The following is a 12,066-nucleotide window of genomic DNA, read 5'->3' on the forward strand; positions in this document are numbered from 1 at the left end:
CTACTTTACAAGAGGAGAACTAAAGAAGGTTGAACTGTGAACTTTCCCAAGGGAAGTAACTCAAAGTTAAGATTTAATGTATCAAAACTGAGGAGAACTAGAGGGTAGTCAGTATTAGGACAGCCAAGGGAGCAGCTGGAAAGGTGCCCAACCCAGACTAGGAGTTCATGTAAGGATTGAGGAGCCTCTAACCTCAAGAAGGAATAGAAAATACATGGAAAATGTAGCCTGGGGAAGATAGTTCTAGGCAGCTACAGGGAGGTGGTAAGTTTGGGAATATAAGGTTTTCTTACAGAGATCTGGAAAGATGATCTGACTGAAGTTGTAAATTAGACTTGGGCCCCAGCCTCCCTGCCATCACTATGTCCTGGCCACAGACAATGGAGACAGCACAGGGCAGGATTAAAAGTATGGGCTACAGAGTTTGAGAGGTAGCAGGACTGAATCCTCATCTGCCTCCAAACCCATAAAGCAGCTCTCAATTTCTGTAAAATGTGAATGATGACATCTACTTCTCAGGGCTGAAGGTTAACTGTTTACATGTTATCATTACTAACCTATCCCCTGCTTTGTAGCCAGTGTGGTCATTCTAAAATATAACTCTTGCTTCTTTCCCTTTAAAACTCAATGGTTCTTAATTGCACAGAACAAATACTCCAACTCCTTAACATGCCTTTCAAAGTCTTTTGGTGATCTAGTCCCTGCTTCCCTCTCCAGTTCCATGGATCATGGCCCTTCAGCCGCATTAAAACATCTCAATTCCCCAATGCCCCATGCCTGCTCAGCTTTGCCTGGAATACATGTCTCCTCACCCTTCCTCACTAAAAATAGCCTGCTACTTTTCAGAGCTCAGCTTGGCAATCTTCAATAGGAAACCTTTCATTTAATGAATGTGTATATTCAATATGTGTATATATACATGTATAGTATGCATGTGTACATAGAGATTATCAGTTCATTATCATATCAGAATTTATCTGTATGACACTCTACACTACCTTAGAATGTAAACTTCAAAACTGTTTTAATATATTCTGTATATCAACACAGTATGCCTAGATAATTAACATTAAACAATAACACCAACCAATTTACTATTTCTTGGGAGCAATTTTTATAAATATAGTAGTTGTTTTAGGTTCTATTGAGAAATAACTCTGTTATATATAATTTTTAAATTAAATAGTTCATAGTTTAACATAAAATATACCCAATCATAAAAGAACATCAGACTAAGGATAACCATCTTGCTATAAATCAGGGTAGAGTTAGGGAAGTTTTTCTAACTTAGAGTCAACAGTGGGCAATGCTAAAAATAAGATCACAGAGGAAGGACACAAAAGAATTGCCAGCAAACTCAGGAATTGCTGTCAATCTGTATAATGTTCTGTTTTGTGTTTCAACTTCTTCCACAGTGTGACAACTAAACCTTAAGATTGCAACCAGAGGGTCTTCTCTTACCTCTGCATCAAAGCACAGGTCCTGGTAGGCATCACTGATGTTCACTGGAAGGCCTGTTGAAGCAACCAGCTCAGCAACGCTGTTATTTATTAGCCAGTCAGAGTATGATGATTTCTCCATGCTTTCTTTGAAACTATCAGAGCACCAAGGTAGGCAGGAAGAAAAGAGAGAAACATAAGTTTTCTTGAGAGCAAACCCTATAAACTACACTAATAGCAGGATAATCTGTCCTTATTGAGAAGTAGTAAGTGACATTAGTCACAAAACAAAGCAAGGTATTATCAGAAGCTACTTCAAAATGACCTACTGCTATAATGTATAATAATAAAATCCATGGGCAGAAACTATAGATTCCCTATGATTTAGAGAGCAACTGCAGGTTGTATTTAGGTCCCAAAGCTGGCAAACATATGTAAGGACCAAAATTAACAATAAGGCACCAACAACTAATAAAATTCCATCAACCTCCCTGCTTGCCCTGTTTACTTGAACAGACTAAATGTTCTGGCACAAGGAAAAATGAAACCCAAATGGGGAAAAATCAGAAAGTAAATTGGGACTTTAAAAAATTACAAATACAGCAAAAGAACATATCTAGAATATGGTCTTTTTAATTAGTAATTATTTGAAAAACAATTTTACTATCAGTAATTATTTTAATAATAGTAATTATTTTAATAACTATTTTAGTATCTTAGTAACTATTTTGGTAATTTCAGAGTATGTTTCTTAACAATAGCACATATCCTACTTACAAAATCTCACTTAAAAGCCTATTTTAATGCAACTGACCCTTAACATTAAAAATTAAACCTATTTTCACGTTTGATTTGAACAAGGAATTTTATGCTAAATGATTTTGTGAGCTTTTTCCTTGTATCACTTTCACCACAGACACTACCCATACAGAAATGCTGTGAGAATTAGTTAAGACAACCTATTCCTCTCCTCCTTTCCATCTTTTCCTCCACAAGTATATATTAAGCACTGCCAGGAGCTGCGGAGATACAAAATTGAGAACTGTTCAAATTAATATTGGCAAGGAAAATTTTCCTGGAGGATGTCCGATTTGTGGCTTGGCAAGTGATAACTGAAATTATGTGAATGGATGCAAGTATACTAGGGCAAGGTTTTCAAACTACCTTCTGTGGAACCCTGGGTTTCATGATATGTTAATGAGTATACTACAGCAAGAATAATAATCACTCTATTGGCTTTTTAATCTAAACTGCACTATATGTAAGAAAACACTAAACACGCATATCATCTTTGTTATTTTGCAATAATGTGCCTGTGTGAAATTATGCCATGCTGAAAAGGCAGGAAACTGCATGGAAGGGCCATTGGATGCATGAGTGAGTGGAACACATAGATATTATTTACCATCATTAATATATCTCATCTGTAATGATTGCTGGCCTGTGTCTGATAAATTCAGCATGTATTTGTAATGTTATTCATCCCTTATTGCATATTAAACATTAATAATACATAAACTTATTCTCTGTGGCTCTCTGGCTGAAAAACTGGAAGTTTTAATAAAAAGCTGAGTCTCATAGATCTTAGATGGTGCCTAAATCAAAGAAGTAAAAAGACTGAGTACTTAGAAGAGAAAGCTTTATTTTCTAAAACAAAATGAAACAAAAGAATAAACAAAAAAGTCTTTATTTTCTCTTTGCTGTTTTATACCTGTGCGATGAAATTTTATGTTGTGCTACAATGAAAGCAAAATCTAAGAAGAAACATGAAAATGCACCTCATATGAAAATCTAACTTAATGAAGTCATTTCTAGGTTTATAAAAGAGTGTGGGATAAATTCTGATCTTCCTTTCAGGGATTAATTGGCTTACCAGTTCATTCTGCACTGCATACTTTATTCCACATTTTAATTTTTAAGGTGTTCTGTGACCACATCGTTTTGAAGCTGCTGACCTAGAGTGTTCTGTGGAGTGTGGGAAGCAGCGCTGCGGCAGGAGCTGGGGAGAGGTCTGGGTATAGAAGTCAAGGGAGGAGCTTGAGAAGTGGTTGGGTAGTGGGGAGCTCAAGGAAGGAGCCAGTTTTATCAGTAAGTGTCAGCAACTTTCAAGCTGGGTCTTTCAGGATGAGAAAGAGTTCAGGAAGGAGAGATTGGAGGCGTTAGAAGGAAACAGCAGGAACAAAAGACACAAATGTAGCAGAGTACAGAGTGTGTTCTTGGCACAATGAGTAATCGTATGGTGGAATAACACTGAAAAGGAAGTCAAGGGTCAAAGGTGAGGCCCTCACCAAGTTGCTGAGACCTTAGTTATAGGCAATGGAGAACTGTTTAAGAATACGGAGCAGGGGAGTGACATGGTTTAAGATGTGATTTTAGAAAGTGTAATCCAGGGACAATGAGCAAGAAGACCTGGGTAGGAGACACTGAAGGTGAGAAGAGGTCTGGTAAACCACAGAAGTCATGCAGATGGGAGGCAATGGTGCTGGTGACTCAAGACGTACCGCAGAAGATTCCACAGGCTCCATGGCCAGATAGCAGCGGCTTACCTTTCGCTCCCCAGAGCCTGTGGCCGTATTAGCAGAATGCAGTTGTAAGGAGTGGGGAGATAGGGAAAGAGGACAGATATTCTGTAAGCCTAGGACATACTCATTTTTGAAAATCCAGGGACAAAACCTTATTAGTCCTCAGAACTGAAAACTCTAATCCAGAGTTAGGATAATTTTCAGGGAGAGTAAAATGCATGAGATCACTCTGGGACAGAACACACAGGGAAATGTATATCTAGGGAAGGGAAGGAGAAGAAATTTTAAAGAGGAAACACTTAAATTTATTGCTATCTACTGTGGGCCAAGGGTGAGGCCAGATACTTTACCTAACTAATTTGTTTTGTCCTTAGATAAATCCTATGAGATGGACATGCTTCTCTATATTTTATGGATCGGAAAATGGAGACCTACAATGCTCAATAACTTTCCCAAATGGAGATAAGATTTTACCGAAATCTGACTCCAAAGTCCTAAATTATACTATTTTTTTCTGTTGCCTTTCAGGAGTTAATGGATAGGGTTATAGCAAGAATAGGGTGGGTCGTCACCTAAGAACAAAAAGGGAGGGGCAGTCCACAACAGAGAGAGTTTAAAGAGGCTGCTAAAGAAAAGAAACACTTCAATCTGAGACTTTAGAGGAAGGGGGAGGAAAAACCATTGGAGTTGATAATTAAGAGCTTTAGATCCCTAATTACAGAATTCCCAAAGAAGATATAATGACAAAAACACTTACTGAGCAGGAGATTCTGAAAAACACACTCTCTAAAGAATTTGACTTGGTTCAGTATGCATACTGTATTGAAATAATTGTAAAATCATTGAACAGTGTAGAACGAATATTGACTCCTGTGCAAGGCACAGTTGAGGCAGTTTCTAAAGTATAAGCTATGATCTCTGCCCTCAGGGAGCTTGCTACTTAGCTGGGGAGATGAGAAATAAACACACTGACATTTAAACAATACAAAAATTAAATGCGCAGTTAAAATTTCAAATGAAAAAATTTTCACATAGCTGTATTGACATGTTGCCAAGTCAACTGTATCAATCACAAATGAAGAAGTCCATGGAGGGAGAAATGACTTCAGGTGTTGTAATCTAGCTAAAGCTTCAGAGAGGAGGTAAGATTCGAACTGACCTACAGGTCAGTGCAACAGTGCAAACAGATTTTCTGAAAGTCACCTCTACATTTCTTCAGTTGAATGTTGCACAGGAACATAAATTAAGGCCTGAGTGATAGGATTCTCAGAGAGACAGTCAGGAAAGTTGATTTGTCACTTGGTATGTACATCAGTCTTAGTCCATTCAGGTGCTATAGCAAAATACCATAAGTTGGGTGACTTATAAGCAACAAATATTTTTTTCTCACAGTTTTGAGACTGGGAAGACCAAGATCAAGGCACTGGCAGATTCAGTGTCTAGTGCCTTCTTGCTGTGTCCTCACATGGCAGAAAGAATGAGGGATCTCCTGGGGCCTCTTTTATAAGGGCACTGATCCCATTCATAAGAGCTTCACTCCCATGACCTAATCACCTCCTAAAGGCCCATCTCTTCATACCCTTACATTAGGGACTGGGTTTCAACATAGGAATTTTTGGGCAGACACAAATATTCAGACCACAGTAATCACATTCTGGCTTATGCGCCACCTCAGTTTTGGAATTCCTAATGGTCTACTACAACGGAGAATCATAACACTGAGTTAGAGCTTTCAAAACCTTGCTTCTTTTCTTTAAAAACAAAAGGTAATTTTATGTTATGATTAAGATCATGGGTTTTGGCATACCTCAATCAAATATCACCTTTGCTGCTTTCTAGCAAAGTGATCTCGGGAAAGCTTCATCTGTAAAACAGGTATAATACTACTACTGTGGAGATTAAGGTGATAATTTATGCAAAGTGCTCAACATATTATTTGGCCCACAGCAAGCATTTTCTAAAAGCATCACAACTTTTAAAGCAAATTCTGCACATGACAGTACCCTTTATACATTTCAGTGATGTGGTGGTGTCAGTTTAATCACAAAGGAAAGGGTCCAAATTATTTCTGCTTTTGGAAGGATGCATCTAAGGATAAGCTCTTTCAAAAAGTTCCTACAGCTCACCTCTCCCTGATTTATGAGGAATCTTTTATTCAGTATGGTTTTCTTTTTTGCAACTGGTTTCTGTTGGGACAGAACATGGGAGTATCACAGACACAGCCACGTGTAGTTGCGCAGGGTCTGCCCTGCACAGGGTTGCCCTATAAAAGGGAGAAGTGGGGGCTGAAATTAGTCTAACTGTGCATGTTTGCTTGAAGTTGCATATACCTCTAGAGGGTACCTTTTCCTAATTCTCACAGAGACATTCGTATGGGTTTTCAATGCCTCTCCTTCAAACTTTTCTTCAACACATCTGAAAAGTGGGCATGTAATCTCAAATAGAGCACCATCAGTGATAGGAAACCCACTACCTATCATATATTACATTATATTTTGTGGCAGCTCAGTTTACTTTCTAATAATCATCATCCTTTGTTCCAAGTTCCATGGTCTGTGGCCACAGAACATGGATCTCATTATCTGACAGCCCTTAAAATATTTGGTAATAATTAACATGTCCCCCATGATTGTCCCCCTAACATCGTTCTTCTCCCACCTGTCTCCAATCCCTTCAGTTACTCCTCTTGTGGCATGCCTTCCTTATCCGTACCATGCCAGTCCTAGATGTAGTCCCCTTGTTAATAGTCCTCTTGAGTATGAAACCCAGTGCAGTCCACAGTCCTCTCGATGGGGTCTGAGTAGGAGTAAGGGGGTTTGACCACCTCCTTCATTCTAGACCCTGTTTCTACCAACAAGGTCAGTAGTGATAGTTCCCAATAGGTCTTATTTTTGATAAGTTTTTGGAAGTTTAAATTAATATTCAAAGTTGAATTAACCAATTTTATTGAGTCCAAAAACTCCCACCAGAGATATCAAAGGCCAAAATCCAATACTAAGATTTTCAGTTTGGGCCAGAACCAAGATAGACTCCCTGCTGTTTTGAAACACAAGTACACCTTGATTACTCCAGGCCTCCAAAGCTTATGGGTGCACATGAGTTCATGTCAACTCAGTGGTTCTTACTTGCCATGTACATAATTGTAAGACCATAGACACCTCTGAGTCCTCCCCAATCTCCAATCTTTGGGGATACTTATTCTTTCATTCAAAGCCCCTTGTTAAAGCCTACTACTTAGAAATCACTTGACGGAGCCTGACCAATAGCTCCCAGAATGCCAAAGCTTCATGGAATGAGGGAAGAATACTGTCTGCCAGGCTCTATGCAGCATTTTGGTGCCTGGGCCCTAATGCCATATTGCTTGTGCTGACACTGTCACAAGTTTCCTATTTAAACAGCTTCTTTAGCCTTTGCCCATACCCCTCTCTGCAGACATAGAGGGTAGGGCTGGGATGCCCATCCACATTAGAGGAGTACTCATGTACTAACTCCTTCTTTCAGCAAACAAAGACCCTTATCAATCTCCTCATGCAAGTGAATTCTGGTGTGAATGTTGGTGGGGGTGTGTATGTGTGTAGCCAAGACATTAGCTGTACATTGGTGCATAACAAGAAAAAAATGGCATAGAATTCTTAACAACATTCACTTGTTATTGAAGACTAATGGTTGATTCAGAAACCATTCAAATGCTTCCAAAGATTTTTTTAAAAAGCAAACCAATTCATTTGTCCATGTTTAATAGGTTTTTACATTCAAGTCACAACACCATTTTGATCCCTGTAGTGGGGATATTTAAAAAAATTCTGACTTAAAGGAAAAAAATAGCAGACAGAAAAAATATGTTGAAAAAAGGGTCTGAGAAAAGTAAAAGAAATATAGTTGACACCTGAACTTCAGTGAAACTTCTTAAGAGGCCATGATTAACCACTTAATAGCTTATTTTAACTCTCTAAAAAAGTAGACCTCCCTAAGCTCAGGATTCATTTTGGAATAACACCCTAATTGTAAAGAAATCTTTTATCTTGTTATTTTGCTAGAAAAAAGGGTATAAGAAAACATATATTTTAAACGTATATTTATATTATATTATTTATATGAGTTTCATATAAAGGAATGTAATTTAGGGTCTTCTCAGTGGTATCTTGCTTCCAAATGTGAGACCCAAACTGACTTCAAAGAGAGCTTCATGAGCTCAAAAATATTGACTGTGGAGGGATAAAAGAGAATTGCACTATTACAGAAAACATACGATTCCTGAAATGTAGCTGCCCCTGAAGTGAGGGCCGGTGAGGTAGACATAAACCTCTGGGTTGACAAGTTGCAGAGTCGTGTAGGAGGTAAATTGATACAAGCAAAGCAAAACAAGACAAAATAAAATCCCCCAGAACAAGTGGCTTCAACATCTTTAATTATCTGAAAATCCTATTTTAGCTGAAGGTTGAAATACAGAAAACTGTGTGAAAATAAAAGGACTACCTTCAGCATTACTTTTCAAAAAAAAAAGGTCTCTATATTAAACGACAAAACATCTTAATAAAACAGTGCTAATCATTAGACTGCTTGTGTTGATGTTTCTCTTCTCAATGTAACGGTTTACTTAGATGTCTTCACTATAGACTCCCAAGACTCCTTCAGAAATCACCACTAGTTTGGCCTCTACTAAGTGCTGGACAGGAGTGGGTCAAATCTTGTATTAAGTGAACAATAAGGATCTTTTCCTTTTTGTTGAAAGAAGCCGGCACACGGAAACCCATCCTCATATGGATGTCAGCCTAGCCTAGCCCCTACTTATACAGAAAGGGGTATGGGCAGAAGCTAAAGGGGTACCTTCAGGGAACTCATAATAATGATGATGAATTGTGATAAATGCCCTAATGGAAGGATGTGGAAGTTGGTCTAAGCTGGTTTTTAGAGGATAAGTAAGAGTTCACCTGGAATAGAAAGAAGATTAAAACAATTCAGATAATACTATAGCATGAGTAAAACTTTAGAAGTGTGGGGTTTTCTGTTTTGGTGTAGTAAATAATAGAGCTAATGTTTAGGATACATGGTGGAAGTGATGAATAAGGGTACCGTGGAAGAGGCCAACCAATATATTGTGTGGTTCCATGCACAAGCTTTGTATCCAAAACTACATTCATATAGATGACCCTTTTTGTTTTTTGTTTTTAAAATGTCTTTTTTAAACTTTTAAGTTCAGGGGTACATGTGCAGGATGTGCAGGTTTGTTACATAGGTAAATATGTGTCATGGGGGTTTGTTGTACACATGATTTCATTACCCAGGTATTAAGCCCAGTAAACATTAGTTATTTTTTTTAATCCTCTCCCTCCTCCCACCCTCCAGTAGGCCCTGGTGTGCATTGTTCCCCTCAAAGTGTCCATGTGTTCTCATCATTTAGCTCCCACAGCAGGCAGTATTTGGTTTCCCATACAGATGACTCTCATCTGTATCAGCAGTCCAGAGTTCCCTATGTTCACACCTAAGTACTTTCTGCAGACTTCCTCCTGAGCACCTCAAATTTACCATTTTCAAGATTGAACTAACACACAACCCTTGATGCACTAGTGGTCATTAATGAAAGCTGTGACCATTAACTAAAAATAGATTTCAAGGTGGGACTGAAAGTTTCAACATAAACACAACGCATTTTCTCATGGCCAAGGAATGATTGTCAATTGCCCTTCTGACAGCTTGAGTGTTAACCAGTGAGGGTTAGGAGCCAGAGAGGCAAGAGTCAGGAACTCAAAGAACTATTTGGGATGGATTATTTGTTTTGCTTTGCAAACCAAATACTGATTTTTGATCTATATGGTAGTATTTGACATTTTGTTTCACTGACTAGAGGTCAATCTGAGGTTGGGTTCACAAAAAGAAACTGCATTCCTTACTTTTTCCCCACTCAGGTCAGCCCGTCTATCCCTGGAATCCTTCCTGAAGCCTCCAGCTGTGCAATGCTTTTTGAAGTTGTCTTTTAATTAGGAGATTAGGGAACTAAGTAAATACCAGTGGGACTCAAAGCTAGGACCTCAGCAGAAGAGTCTTGAACACCCAGGTCTTGGGACATTAATAATCTTCTAATGGCTTAAGTCTATCTTTGAAGGTTATCAAACAAGTCTTTTAGTCATAAAAAGTAATGGGTTCACAAAAAGAAACTGTAATGGGAAAGAATGTAATTAACAAGCAGAACCTGCCTGTCAGCTCTTACCCTGTGGTAGGAGAAGAAGATGCTCTAAGTTGCAGGAGTTGCTAAATTTATCATGATCTGTTAGTAGACTTGCTTTAATGTCTTGCCTGAGGACACTTCATTCTTCTCATTTTAAGCATTCTGTATTATCAGAAATTAAGACATGGTAACCAAAGAACACATTTTCTATCTTTAATTTCCTCAACTTCTGCAATGAGAATGATAGGATTTATCACCCCTACAAGTTGGTGTCACTGTAGGGTTGCGACTCTCACATGGGTGGCAGATGGCATTGATGTAAGTGGTTGGTATCTACCATTTAGCATCATATAATGACAACTGCCTGGTTATTTCACAGCTCAATAAATCTGGGGTTTTTAAAAAAATCTTATAAATCTGCCAATATTTCCTGTCTTTGAGATTACAGATAATTGTATTCTTATCTCTGATTTTTAGTTTCCATAATGGAAAACAAGGGAAATAAAACTCACTTTTCAGGGCTGTTTTGAGGATATAATAATAAAATGTTGAAGACGGCATAGAGAATAGAAGGCTCTCAATAAATATCAGCTCTTTATGTCACAAAGATTTTTCTTTTTTAAAAACACCAAGGTGAGACATGTTCTGTTTAACTGCTTAACTCCTGGGGCAGTAAAGAAGATGTTACATGTTTTTGACTGTGGCATCATTATCAGATTTGGAGAAGTACTGAGAAGAAAATGTGCCAGCTGGCAAAACTGGTGATAATAGAGCAGTCTGAATTCTGTCCTGCTGGAGGTTTCAAGTAGCTCCACAATATCTCTCTGTGAGGGTGCTGTGGACACCTCCATACACACACATCTCTAGATTGAGGGCCCACCTTCCCAACAAGTCCTGCACACACACACACACACACACACACACGAAGCAGATTCAATTTGTTAGAATATTAATTAAAGCATGTAAAATGAGAAACCTACTAAAGCAAGAGAGTCAGACATAAAAACCAACTGTTAAGGTTTCTAAATTGCCATAATTCTGTTTACTGCATAGTATTAATCTGAGGGACAGCTGACCTATATAGGCTACTTTATTATGCTTGATCTCAGTACTTATTCTTGTGGCTTGTTGTTCATGGAACATTTTTATAGCTTTCATTCTCATCTGTGACAGTTTTACTAGAGTGACAAGTTCATTGGTCTGAAATAAATAGGGGTAATTAGAGCATTTGAGTCTTCATATTCAAAGGCATGAAAAATAAAAGATGGAAATTACATATGTTTAAGAGGTAAAGACTAGATGCTAGAAAAATACATTTCCTTGAGCTTAAGATGAATTTGGAGGATATACAACTTCAGTAGGGGTTCCTCTCCTTCACTGAACTTTAGTTCTTAATATCATGCAAATGGGGCACAGACACACACCTCACTAGTGCCATGCTGTATATTTACAAAATAGCATTATTGTGGGGGAAAATATGCAATCCCAGAAGTATCAAAGCAACATGATTCCCTGAGCGATGTGTTTAGGTCAAGCCTATAGTGTTTCCTTGGATCACCCCAACTTCATACACTCTGCATATTCTTTTGTGAAAGGTGGCAGAAAATATCTAGGTGACTCTGTAGCAATGAAGCTTCCTGGTAAATGAAGTGCCCTTGACACCAAGAGGGAGCTTCAGAGTTCAACCTCTGGCACCAGTCTTGTCTTCCACTGAGCGAATTCAGACCTGTTCAGCCACCTCCTTGCCAGACAACTGAACGGGAGTAGAAATGAACCTCTATGGTTATCTGGATCACTTTCTCATCAATTGACAACATTAAATATTGGCAAAATGAGGTTCAGCAACCCTTAATATGCTAGACAGTAGTTAAAAAGAAAGTCCTTGTTTAAAGGAAGTTACATAGCAACACAAATCTTGCTTACATTCCAAGATGACTGG

At 38.3% G+C, this 12,066-nt stretch overlaps 1 protein-coding gene across 1 annotated transcript in view; it reads right to left on the reverse strand.

Moving 5' to 3' along the window:
- Positions 1–12,066, reverse strand: part of PDE11A (phosphodiesterase 11A) — a 270,311-nt gene that overhangs the window by 208,791 nt on the left and 49,454 nt on the right. Inside the window, 1 exon segment of the mRNA XM_064373343.1 lies at positions 1,462–1,594. Within this exon segment, the coding sequence (XP_064229413.1) occupies positions 1,462–1,594 (133 nt within the window).

This window comes from Aotus nancymaae, unplaced genomic scaffold (genome assembly GCF_030222135.1).
Source record: "Aotus nancymaae isolate 86718 unplaced genomic scaffold, 86718_ANA_hifiasm-v0.15.2.pri h1tg000008l, whole genome shotgun sequence".
NCBI classification, from domain to species: Eukaryota; Metazoa; Chordata; class Mammalia; order Primates; family Aotidae; genus Aotus; species Aotus nancymaae.